Source organism: Simochromis diagramma, unplaced genomic scaffold, assembly GCF_900408965.1.
Source record: "Simochromis diagramma unplaced genomic scaffold, fSimDia1.1 OVJJ01000426.1, whole genome shotgun sequence".
NCBI classification, from domain to species: domain Eukaryota; kingdom Metazoa; phylum Chordata; class Actinopteri; order Cichliformes; family Cichlidae; genus Simochromis; species Simochromis diagramma.
The window spans coordinates 1223220-1236839 of NW_024387170.1; the positions used below are offsets into that span (position 1 = coordinate 1223220).

The 13620-nt window shown below is 42.5% G+C and overlaps 1 protein-coding gene across 1 annotated transcript; it reads left to right on the forward strand.

Moving 5' to 3' along the window:
- Positions 1-4170: 4170 nt before the first annotated feature.
- dio2 (iodothyronine deiodinase 2) lies at positions 4171-13396 on the forward strand. Its single transcript, XM_040049102.1, has 2 exons — positions 4171-4781; positions 10770-13396. The coding sequence occupies exons 1-2, from the start codon at positions 4560-4562 to the stop codon at positions 11328-11330; spliced, it is 783 nt and encodes a 260-aa protein (XP_039905036.1). The 5' UTR covers positions 4171-4559; the 3' UTR covers positions 11331-13396.
- The last annotated feature ends 224 nt before the right edge of the window (positions 13397-13620 follow it).

Here is a 13620-nt window from a genome sequence, read left to right on the forward strand (position 1 = left end):
TTGTCACCGGGGACTCCTTCAGCACCAAGCGTTCAGTTACAGAGTCGGTGTGTCAGATCACCCCCCAGGCAGCGACGGCCATCTGGGACTGTCTAGTGGACGACTTCATGGCTGTGCCTTCACCTGGACACTGGCGGTCCATCACAGAGGGATTCCAGGAGCGCTGGAACTTCCCTCTGTGCTGTGCAGCTCTGGATGGGAAGCACATCCAGACAAAAGCATCCCATATATCATATAGGAGACACACACACATTGATATACACTAAATATTTATTTCATTTCTTTTTTTGTGGTGCCCAAATTGATGCACCTGCTTGATTTTGTTTAAACAATTATTGCACACTTTCTGTAAATCCAGTAAACTTCTTTTCACTTCTCAAATATCACTGTGTGTGTCTCCTGTATGATATATTTAACTGACATTTTTTATTGTAAGAACCAACGATTTATACAGGAAAATAATGGCTATTAACAAGGTTGCCCAAACTTTTGCATCCCACTGTATTAGTATATTTTGTCATTAGTATAATATGAAATAAATTCTACATGTGTCAAGTCGTGTGCCAACATTTGCTGTGTAGTAGAACTGAGACATTAGTCATTATAAAAATTTATTTGAAATAATATTAGAATTCTCAAACAGAAAAACATTAAACATAAATATATAAAATATAAGTATTTACAGAGAGACAGGAATAAAAAGGACCAACTGCTCTCCAGAGCAGGAACAAGGCTGAGGAGGAAATGCTCCATTGGAGACTGGTGTGGCCTCTTCAGGGACACCAGGGTGGCCAGCTCCACCGCCGATGGACCGTCCTGGGACCCGTCCCTCATCTGCCTCGGAGCCGTCCTCCCCTGTGGGCCTGTAAAACAGCACAAAACACAAAGAAATGAGAAGGCTGCTACTAGATTTTAATTTCAACATTGAAACAAAAACAAAAACAGGATATAATCAGATTGGTTGTAGATATTTAGTAAAGGTGATCACAGGCAATCCCACTGACTAAAAAGGTATCAGTGCTTGCTGTACATACCTGTGGGTGCAGCAGCAGGAGCTCAGGGACTGGGCAGCCAGGAGAAGCAACAGGGGATGCTCTGCTTCAGAATCAGTTGGTTCTATCAATACAGTATTAAATGTTAACAGGTTGGATATAATAATCGTAGAGTAGACAGTGGTCCCTCATTTATTGCAGCAGGGGTTCTCAGAATAACTAGCCCCTGGCCACGCACTTTATACACTTTTTTCCACACACACACACATGAACATTGGTCACAGTTCTCACAATTGATTCTCAAAGTGCAAACCTTTGTAGATTGCAAAACGTAAAAGTATTATTATGCCGCGGTTTGTCTTCATCTGCCTGCCACTTTCGTGCGCCTTTTTCCCTCGCGGTGCAGGTGTCTATTTCCGAATGAGGCTCATAGTTATGGGTGTTTTTGTACTGTTTTTTCTATTGGACGTGATGGTTATCAAAACCAAACATGATAAATTTGGCAAGCGCAGGAGACACGGCACGGAGCAGATTTGTCAATCAGGCTGCAGAATGCAATGCTGTACGGTGCAATAAAAAGAAAAAGAAAATTAAAAAAAAGGCAGTGACAGATGAACAGCGGGACCACTGTGTGCTGTTTATTAATAAACAATAAAATATATTCTTAAATGACAACATGCCTAAAAGCAGAACGGTATTTGTACATCAGTGGGAAAATAGCGGTGGCTTGCTAGCTTTTGTGCGGCTTCCCCGGGTCAGCGAAAACTTTAGAGAAAACTTAAGAAAAATGAATGAACTTACCAGGTTGCCCGATCTCTTTACATATCTTCCTCCAAGCTCGGTCCTTTATATTCCTGTCTCGGTCCAGAAAGCAGCTGGTGTCGTAGGGCTCCGGGTTGTTTGCTACGGCATTGATTAGCTTTCCTTCTATTGAAGAATAAAGGGCTTTGGCTGGATCTGCCCCTTTGAACTAGGTAACAGCCACGTCACCAGGCTCCTGATTGGTTGTCGCGGCGCGATTTGACGCTGGAGTTCAGATTTTTCCAACTCGAGCGGGGGACGCGAAACGCGTGTATGCACAAAATGCAACACAAACTCACGCACGTGGTTTTTTTCGCGAGTCAAACGCCTGAAACGCGCTACACTCACGCGCGTTTCAGGCGTTTTGGCGTTTTCGCGACGCAAATCTGCTTCCGAATTTTCGCGGGAGCCGCAATCGCGGGTCAGCGCGCCTTTCCATTGACTTTACATGTAAGCCTGACGCTCTGCCCGCCTCTATCGCGTTCGCTGTGAACACACCGAACACAGCCACCCTACAGAGGAAGCTCAAATCCGCTGTTTGTATCTGCGATCTCCTTCTTTCCATCACCAACCAAAGCTCGTGACAATAGGTGAACATGGTACATCTGAAACGTTATCGTTGTTTAAAAAATACTTGTGTTATCACTCACAGTGTAAGGTCTTGGCACTCTCCTGTGGATGCTGGAGAGTCTGGATGTTTTTTGTAGTGAGTTTCTCATCCAAGGTTGACAGATCACGTGTGCCTTGTCCTCCACCTGTATTCTTCTTTTTCTTGTAGTCTGTTAGTATTTTTCAGTTTATAAACTTTGATTCCAAACTGACACGTGTTGAAATGATATTCACGTCCACATCACTTTGTATTTATTTATTTAGACTGTCATTTTTGGAAAGCTGTGCCTCTTCTGGCTTCCTCCTTGGGCCTCAGACACAGACTACAGTCAGACTTTAACATTATTTTTTGCTGTCGAGGTGCAGGCTTCTGTCTTTTTCTGTGTCCACCGGGAGGTAAATGTATCTCCTTATACAGAGAAACTGGGGTCGGGCAGTATGCAGATAATATGGAAACTGTTTGCACAAGACTGTTGCCTCAGAATAACTCCGATTTACTAACATTACTAACTTGCGTGTGGTGGTGAACAAGATAGGCCGTACACACGTTTCATAAATCTGACTGTGATTTTGCAAACTAATTTTTTCACAGGGTAAGTTTGATAAAACTTGGCTGAAACTGGATCAAACAGTAGGATTGAAAGCAGACATGTGAGTTATTCAAAAGAATTAAGGTGTTGCAATGCCCTGTCAAAGGCAATGACTCAGCCTGACTGAAATGCTCAAAAACCATAATAAACTGAAACAATGTCTCAAACAAGAGGGGGGATGTTTTTTCCATAAGAGCTCAGGATTGTGGAGTCACAATTGCAATGCAAGCCCACATTTATAAAGAAACAGACAGAGGTTACTTTGCGGTTTGAAATGAACAATGGTGAGTTGCTCAGTTCTAAAATTAAAGAGTCATGCATAAAACTGGAGAAAAGCCCTTTTGGGAATGTGGTGAGATTTTTGTCCTTTCCAGCTTGGAAGCAGCAACAAGGAGATGAGATTGTGCAGCCAACAATGCATGTCTTGGATAAAAGTTAGAGGAAGAAGCAAAAACATCACTTTCAATCACATTTTGAAAAATCTGTTGTGTGACCGCAGCGGTTTTACTGGTATGCCACCATTACAGCAGATTTAACCGTTAAGGTTACATGTTATATGGGTGTTGCTGTGTTACAGAGCTTAGATGTGGGCGTTATCTTGACTGTAGCTTGTGGCAGCATAGATAGAACGACAGAAAATATTTAGATGCGTTTGTTTGTTTCTTTTTTAAACAGTTTATGAACTATGACAGTGTGATCCTGACCGTTACACTTCTGGCACACATCAAACTGTTGCATGGTTAGAGGCTGCATCGCTAATGCAAAAATGTCTTTATGTTTTCAGAAACCAGCTTATGAAATGCAACAGTGTGATTGTGAATGGGTACACAGACATTAGAACATTACTTAAATTGTATTTATATAGCACCAAATCATATCAACAGGGCACTTTCTACTGTAAGGTAAAGACCCCACAATAATACAGACAGTCAGCAAGCACTTGGCAACAGTGGGAAGGAAAACTCCCTTTTGACAGGAAGAAATCTCTGGCAGAACCAGACTGGCTGGAGGAAGACGAGACAAAAAAGAGAGCAGCAGATTAAGAAGAGAGATTAATAATAAGTAATGAGTAAATGCAGAGTACCCACATATTGAGTAAAAAAAGTTCCCACTTTTTTAAAGCATAGTCACAACTGTATCACTGGAATACTCTGGAAGAGTATGGAAAGTATAAACATTTCATATTTAGTCAATGTAACATGGTAAAAACAGTGAAAGCGTCGATCTGCAGCTTAGTGCAGCCGCTACGCACGAAGCTGCGGGGGAGAGGAAGGAGGAGGAGGAGACAGCGATTGCTCTATTTCTGACGTCAGAATCTTGCCGCAGAGATAAGCCGCGAGGCTTAATATTAACTACAATGTTCCTTCTTTCAAAAAGAGCGACAGCGCGCCAAGGGATTGTCGAGCTGATGAACAGAGACGCTTTGCGAGACGCATTCCAAACACTTTTCTCGTTCTGCGCACCGACTCTGGCGCAGTGCACGAAACAGAGCCCAAACTATGAGCTGAGCAGATAAGAGCTGTGGTGGAGGAATTGGCCAGCGGTCGTGTAAACGCACAAACGGAAGATGGGAACGGCGGGCGAGGATCTGCTCGTGACACTCCAGATACTACCCGGTTTCTTTTCCAACTGCCTCTTCCTTGCCCTGTACGACTCGGTGGTTCTGCTGAAGCGCGTCGTTTCGCTGCTCAGCTCTCGGTCCGCCGGCTGCGGAGAGTGGCGCCGCATGCTGACCTCGGCGGGACTGCGCTCCATCTGGAACAGCTTCCTCCTGGACGCCTACAAGCAGGTAAACTTTTTATTTGGGTAGGGTCTAAGTGCTTCGAGTGCCTCGATGCAGTGACGTCATTCAAGTGCACTCCAAAGTGGTGTAAAAGACAGGAAGTGTTTCTTAGCGTCTGCTCGCTCACCTGCCTACACGGCCGTGTGCACGAACGTTTGCGGCACGCCCTCGGAAAACTTGGTCGAGGTTTTTCATTGTCTTCGCGCAGATGGAGCAGAACTTGTTTTTCGCGTTTGGAGCTGTGCGTGTGTGTGCGTGCGCGCGGAACAATACAGTTTACACAAAGGGCTGGCCAGAACGAGAAGCGTTACAGAATCGCGTGACCAAATAGTTAATGTTTTATCACTACAATACTGTGTAATACGAGTATTATCAGAGCAAATACAGGTTATCACGTTAATCGCGTTGGATAGAAACTGGTTGCAGTTCATGTGGAGGTGCAGCAGATGCCCCCCCCCGTCCTCACAGCTGTGTAACTTTCTGCTGTCAGGAGGCTGCTGCTACAAATTCGCTGCTAATGTTTCAAAAAGCTGATTTTGTTACGTCCTGGTGATACTGTGGCGTTTATAATACGAACACAGAGATATGTGGATACATCACAACCTGCAAAATGAAACATCTGTCGTTCAGCTGCTCTGATCAGACAAAATTACTAGAAGACAAATATTTTACCCACAAATTGTGTTTTTGTTTTGTTTTGTTGTTTGTTTGTTTTTTTGGGGGGACTCCATAGTGCCCAGTGTCTCACCAGTGCCTCCTGTGAAACGAGAAACCGCAGAGTGGGAGTCTTTGATTATATAAGTTCTCTGCATATTAATTTATATTACAGTTATTAATAAGCTCACACTATAACAACAGCTCTTGTCTAAAACTGGTTTAGCAAAAAAGTTCTGCTGGAAAATCATTAGTTACTGTATTAACTATTCGTATATGTCTATATGTCTATACACAAGTGTGTGTGTGTGATAGCCGGACTATAGTGTGTGTCCCTTGGCTTTGTGCCTTGGACCCACTCTTTTAGCACAACAGCCTGGGCCTGTGGGTATGTAGGGGCCCCTTCTCATGTTAGCACACATCAAAAAAACGTTGTATCTGAAATGAACTGTACACTTTTCAAAGTGTACAACTTATTGTGCTATTGTAATGTAAAGTATGACAGAGGCTTAGCGAGGACCCAGGTTCCTCTATGCGTCCACTGTGCTATTAGTTAAAAAAGAACCCACTGACAAATCTCTGGGGATTAACATGTTCTGTTAAGCCTCCGCACAGCTGTGGCACATCCAGGTACCACGGCTGTGTGCAGTTTTCCTTTCAGGCCTTCGTTTACGATTACGCAGTCTACGCCTGATGGGCATCTGTCAGCGTTTCTGTGAACTGTAAAATGTTCAGGAATCTCCTTTAAATCTTACGAATAAGGAATTAATAAAACGTACATGTGGATACTGCACAGCACGACAGCTCCAGCCTGAACGTCATGATTGAGGAGTTCCTATTGGCAGTATTCATTCTGGGAAATATGTCACAAGAGATTAACTTTGGGTCTGTCTCCATACCCACATTTTCCATCTTGTAACTGCCAAAGGCCCACTATAAGACCTCGAAGCCTGTTTTACCTCCAAGCAGTTCTTGGCAGATATGCCGCATGGTTCGTTCTTGCAGTAAAGACAAAAAAAGTACTTTTCCTGTGCCAAAGCAAGAACCCAGTACGTAAACATCACAGTCTGTCTATCTGTCTGCCTACATGTTTCTTTCAATGTTATTACGTAAAAACTGACAGGCCAAACTTGGAGAGAATGTGGTGTGCAGCACGCAGTGATCGGGGTCGGCATAGTGCATGTGGTCCAAGGAGCTCTTCAGAGAAGCTTCCTCGGATGAGAGGTGAAACGTCTTCAAGCAACTTAAAGAAGTCCACATATGTATTTTAGCTTGATGACAGTATAACAAACTGCTTAGTAGGGCTGCACGATTTTGCATAAAATGAGAATCACGATTTTTTTGCTTAGAATTGAGATCACGATTCTCTCACGATTTTCTTTTCCAGTATAAATATTTCTTGCACTTATTAACTGCACATCAACTTCGTAACAGTTGAGACTGAACATAAAAACAATTCCGTCTCCACCGTTGCTCGACACTGCGTGTATAGAGCAGGTAGTGCAACAATACAAATATAGCTGCGGGACGGCACTGTGTAGCGTTTGTCTAGGGTGTTGATCATTCTCCTAAATCCCTCGTTTTGCACAGTGTTGATGGGAGCCATATCTTTGGTCAGGTGATAAGTGATAGCCTCCGTAATTTCTTTGTGCCTGCGGGAGTTCGACGTGTATAGGGAAGCGCTGTATAAGGTTCCCGTTATTGATGTTTGGGTGGCTGACGGGGACGGATTTTCTCCTGTCACTTTCTTGGCCTTTACAGCTTCGTCATCTCTCACGTGCTCTCCGTTGTTTTTTTCCTGCTAATTTTAGCAGCAAGCTGGCTTCTGTATCACGTGGTATAAGGCTCCGCCCTTGTCATTTGTTGAGCAGGAAGAGTGAGCGCTTGTTTTCATGCAGATTACGTCCCGGATCAAAATGCGGTACAATCGTCATCTTTTAATTATTAAGTAACGCGTTACCTTAACTACGTTATTATTGTGGTAACGAGCACGGTAACTAGTTATTATGCCAAAATCAGGAACGCGTTAACTGAAACTAATAAATATATGTACAATATATAATAGTGTATGCATTTCTGGATGTGTATACTAAATATTTTCCTACGTGTGTGTGTGTGTGTGTGTGTGTGTGTATACACATTTTTACAAATTAAATAGTAAAAAAAAATAAAATAAAATAATAATAATAATAATAATAAAATATATAAAATATAAATATATTCGTTATTCGTTACTTCGTGTGGTGGCATCACGGAGCTTCCACAGAGGCAGCAGGTGGATGAGAGAAAGGGGAGGCAGGAGGAGGAGAGACCCGAGGCGGCCGCCGGTCCAAGTGTCAGGTGAACTGAACTCCATCTGGGTCAGATATAAACCAAGTTTAGCTGGAGTTTATTTTCCTTGTGCTGACTTTTTCGTACTGTGTGCTAGCTAGCATGACGGAGTTTCTATACAGCTGGGTGGCTGCTATGATGTTACTTTATTTTGTTCATAAGGTTAGTTAGTAGAGTTGCCAACTTACCCGTAAAAAACAGAATCGTCTCGTATTCAGAGAAAATATTACGCGTTTCTTATTGAGGTGAAAAGGAACAGTTTGTCCCGGACTTCAGCTACAATGAAAAAGGCACAAAGCTGGAGTTATTCTGTGTCTTTGCTGCACAGCTGCCTCTTCTTCTTTCATTCTCCCCCCTCCCTCTCCTGTTGCTACTTCAATCATGAAACTGATCAATGATCAGCTGATCAGCTTTTCTCTCGTTTGTTTATCTCCCACTTTGCGCCAGAAAGAGGAAACCAGCGGATGTCGCGCTAAACAACAGCAGCATGTTTAAGCTTGATCAGCTATTGTTAGAATTTATTTAATATTAATTTCTAGTATCAGCTGATGTTTGCTGGAGCCACAGCTGTAAAGCTGCTGCTCATGATGTCGGTTTGGATATGTGGTGAGAGGGAAACATGAAGATGAAACCAGGAGATGTCCTTACTGAATCATCAGAGCTGAACAGGTGATGGAGAAACAGGTTTACCTTTTAGGTGACATGAATGAGTTGAAGTTATGAACTGTTTCTGAGAGACAAATAATGCCAGGATCCTTTTCTAAGCAGCTGACAGCTGGTAACTGTGCAGGGGCGGGTCTAGCAAAGTGTTGCCAGGGGGGCAGGCAGGGCATTAACAGGGAAAGGGGGGCACAAAGAAAAACTTTTCTTTCTTATTCTCATTTAAAATGTCTCGCTTTTAATAAATAATTATCTGAATCTTACAACAAACGATTGATAGATTGATGCATATATACCATCAGAACAGTGTACATCGCTGTCACAACAGCGTTTGTTTTCATTCAAAGGCTTTATGATTTTTCCTATAATGGTGGGCTGGTCTCTAGTCAAAATGCCCGGGACGATTTTTTGGTCCCAGTCCAGCCCTGTATGCAGCTCATCTGCAGTCTGGTGTTACCTACATCTTCCTATTCAGAAGGCAGAATTTCCGAGTTCTGAGTACAATCGAAAGCACCACGACTGCAGTTTTTGTGTTGGATGTAAAAAGCGCACATGACGCTGTGACGTAGGCTAGAATCATGGCAGCAGTCAATGACGGTCCAGGCGTGGGATTTCTCTCGTGGAAATATGCACATTATCTTTTCCTTTCTATTGGTAGGTGGCACAGTGCACTTGTGGCAAGTAAGCAAGCTAGAAGACTGGCAAAGTTATGGAAGCAACACATTAACAAGAGAATTCTGAGTAAAACCAAAGTTACTTTCCCTAGTAACTAGTTACTTTGAAAGTAACGAGTAACTTGTAGTAACTGAGTTACTTTTGATAGAAGTAACTAGTAATGTAACTAAGTTACTAATTTAAAGTAACTTACTCAACACTGGACATACTGGATTCATTTTGAGAAAAGTGTTCTGTGTAATACTTTTTTTGAGTTACGACCCCAACACTGGTCACAAAAAGTGGGGAAATGAGCTCACAGCAGGTGATTAATCTGCACGAATGTTGATTTGCTACTGACAGATGGGAGGAACTCTCAAAGCAAAGCCAATGGGAATCAATAAGCAATATCAATAATGGAATTGGAATCACCAAATTCCTATTTTAATTTTCTTTGTTCACTTACTCAGCAGTTTTAAAGTGTTTATTTATTCATCTTTCTTTATCCATCCATCTTCATCCGCTTTATCCGAGGCCGGGTCGCGGGGGCAGCAGCCTAAGCAGAGAAGCCCAGACCTCCCTCTCCCCAGCCACCTCCTCCAGCTTATCCGGGGGAACACCAAGGCGTTCCCAGCCAGCCGAGAGATATAATCTCTCCAGCGTGTCCTGGGTCTGCCCTGGGGCCTCCTTCTGGTGGGACATGCCCGAACCACCTCAGCTGGCTCCTTTCTATGTGGAGCAGCAGCTGCTCTACTCTGAGCCCCTCCCGGATGGCCGAACTTCTCACCCTATCTCTAAGCGAGAGGCCAGCCACCCTTCGGAGGAAGCTCATTTCTGCCGCTTGTATTTGCGATCTCGTTCTTTCTGTCACTACCCACAACTCGAGACCATAGGTGAGGGTCGACCGGTAAATTGAGAGCTTCGCTTTTACACTCAGCTCTCTCTTCACCACAGCAGAGGTGCAGCGTCCACATCACTGCAGCCGCTGCACCAATCCGTCTGTCAATCTCCGGCTCCCTTCTCCCATCACTCGCGAACAAGACCCCGAGATACTTAAACTCCTCCACTTGGGCCGGGAACTCGTCCCCGACCCAGAGTGGGCACTCCACATTTTTCTTTTTTTTTTTGTATATTAGCTTATTTAGTTGTATTTACTCAAAATTACTTCTGTAATTTTCTTTCTTACAGGCCAGTGGGTGCAAAGTCGACTCTTTGACTTGTTTTAAATCACAGCCTCCTATTTTCAATACCAGTGCAGAAATGCCTAATCATAGGCAGATATATATATATATATATATATATATATATATATATATATATATACACGTGTGTGTATATATATATATATATATATACACATATATATATATATATATATATATATATATATATATATATATATATATATATATATATGTGTGTGTGTGTGTGTGTGTGTGTGTGTGTATATATATATGTGTGTGTATGTATGTGGGTGTGTGTGTGTGTTGTAGACATAATTATAACATACTGTCAAATCTAAATCAACCCCATACTGACATTCCAGCACAATGCCAGATGCTTTGCAATAGCAACAGTTAAACTACACCAGGCCCAATATGCCGAAAAAGCAGAAATGCAAATCCCAGTTCTCCTTCTTCTTCTTCATGTGCACACAGTCTACATTAAGTGTTTGTCTCTATTTTACCTCTTTAGGTGAAACTTGGCTGTGAGGCACCCAATTCCAAAGTGGTGAAGGTACCTGATGGCCCTCGGTGGAGCAGCACCATCAGAATCCAAAATGGGGGTGAGTGCAGACTTCTGGATTTTGAGTCATCAGATCGCCCCCTGGTGGTCAACTTTGGCTCAGCCACCTGACCCCCCTTCATCAGCCACCTGCCGGCTTTCCGGCAGTTAGTGGAAGACTTCAGCGATGTGGCTGATTTCCTGTTAGTGTACATTGATGAGGCTCATCCATCTGATGGCTGGGTGGCCCCTCCCATGGGTTCTTGCTCCTTCAGTTTCCGGAAACACCAGAACCTGGAGGAAAGGATGGGAGCGGCACGTCAACTCACTGAGCACTTTTCTTTGCCGCCGCAGTGTCAACTAGTTGCTGACTGCATGGACAATAATGCTAATGTGGCTTATGGTGTGTCCAACGAACGGGTGTGTATAGTGCAACAAAAAAAGATTGCTTACCTGGGGGGCAAAGGGCCATTTTTTTACAATCTGAAGGATGTGCGCCAGTGGCTGGAACAGAGTTATGGTAGACGGTAGGAGGATTAAAAGTGCCTTTTTAAAATTTTGAAAACAGAGATTATTTGGTTTTGTAAGAATGTGTTGTGATGGTATTCTTTACCATAAAGCTGTAACGAAGGGTCCCTTTTACCAAAAAAGGGGGGAAAAGGGCAAAGGCAAGAGACAACTCAACCAGCATCTTAATCAAGTCAACCTCACCCTCCTCACCTCAAGCCTTACCTCCTGAACTAAAGTCAAGTCTTTTCCATACAAATATTGTGCATAAACGTGCGTATTTATTTCAGATTTTGTCCGAATTACTTACTGTCAGCAGATCAGACATGCGACCCTCCCGTCCCCAGACAGCTGACAAGAGCAGTGAAACAACAACAGCAGTAGCTGGGATCATGTTATTCCAGCTACACACAGAGAGGAAAGATGCTGAGTTTTAGTATTTCTTAGTTTGGTAAAAATGTTATTACATCTCACCTGATGAATGTGTTATTGAGACTGAATCTCTAGAAGACTGCGAGTCAACTGCTTTCAAAACCTTGAGATAACAGCCACATTAAATCTAGTAAATCTAATTTGATAATGAGCACTGAACGCAATCCAAAATATGACGTGTAGGCACAGTGAATAAGTACATACACAGATTATTGTTCAAAGCATCGGATCACGACTGCACATGTACTTTGCATGTAGACACAGACTGAAGGGAGCCTTGTAAAAATCACATTTATAGTTGATTTGCATGGTTTGCAAAGGAAGAAGCACTTTTGTTGACTTTATGACCAGATCTTTTTCCAGGAGGTTCCGTGGGCTGGACTGCATGGAAAACTCTAGGCAGACGCTCAGGGGGATGATGGGTATTACCAAGTGCAAAATTTATTGTCAGTAAGTGAAGCGTGTATCTTTCCGAATGTTGTGTACTGAATGTTCGATGGTTTGGCCAAGTCTTGTAAAGTGATGGTTTGGTTAAACTCTTATGCCATGAGTAAACTGCTTTGGGTTAAAGTTAGGTTGCATTCACAATTTCACATGTAACTGGAAGTCATTACCTTTCAAACCAAGTCTTTGCTTTTGGCTCTTTGTTATAAGATATCCATTTAGATATGTAATAAAGCTGAACAGTTCAATAAAGTGGTACTAGTAAACCTAACCCTAGCCCCATACTTGTCATTGGTGGCTCTGTGGATGTTAATAGACCTGCTGTTGCATCTATGTCACTTCCTTTAAACACTCTGAGAAAAGGCTTAAAAGGGTGATCAACTTTTGGTTGAGCATTTCATTTGAAGTTAAATAAATAACTGGCAGTATTAATGGAAATGCATCAGACTTTGAGCACATTACAAATGTGGATAAAATGACTGTTATCCAGCTATTACTCTGACAACAGGGGAGATGCACTGGGAGCCTTTAGCTGTGTGTGCCTATAAACAAATCAGTCACCTAAGCTTTGTTCATGAACTATCAAGTGATCTGCACCTTCGGTCAAAAGTACACCCCCTAACTAACAGAAGAGCTCTGTTTTGTTTTTGTTTTTTAATTAATATCTTTTCAAATATTCATTGATAAAATACAATTTCTTCACATTAGCACAAAATGTTTTGTTTTAGAGTCAGATCTCTCCTGCATACAGCTCTCTCTCTCATGTCTTGTGAAGAATTCATTTCATGAAGATTTCATTTGTAAATGCATATTTAACAGCTAAATGTAGATGTAATTTCAGATTTAAATTCATATTTCTCAAAATATGAACAGTGGAAGTTCAGTAACTGTTCGGGTGATTCTTTTCAAATGAAAGCTCCTTCGAACAGATGCTTTGTCCTGGTCACAGTGACAAAGGTGTGCAAATGAAAACCTTTGACGAAAGAGTCCACAGCTCAGTCTCTGGTTGGATAGAGAGCAGCACCTGGTCAACGTGACGCAGATCCAAAGCATCTGTTTTCATTGTCACTTTGCTAATGTCTCAATGACTGATATCAATAGCTCTATTTTCCATTCTCTTTACTGTACTTTGCCATTATTTGAAGCGTAATGTATATTTTTATATGTCGAAGGAAAAATAAGTGGAAAATAAACATGAATGTGTTTGTGTGGAATTATTTTATATGTTGTCTCTACACCCAGTGCACAAAAAAGTCCTTTGCTTCAGCATTTCAAATAAACAGTATAATGTGTTTACTGCAAAACTTCAAAAAATAGAGTAGTTTACATCCAGGGATCGAAGATGCATCCATCACTTTCCTCTTATCCTTGTCAGGGTCGGGGGGTGGGGAGCATGTCCCAGGCAGGGTACACCCTGGACGGGTCGGCAGTCTGTCCC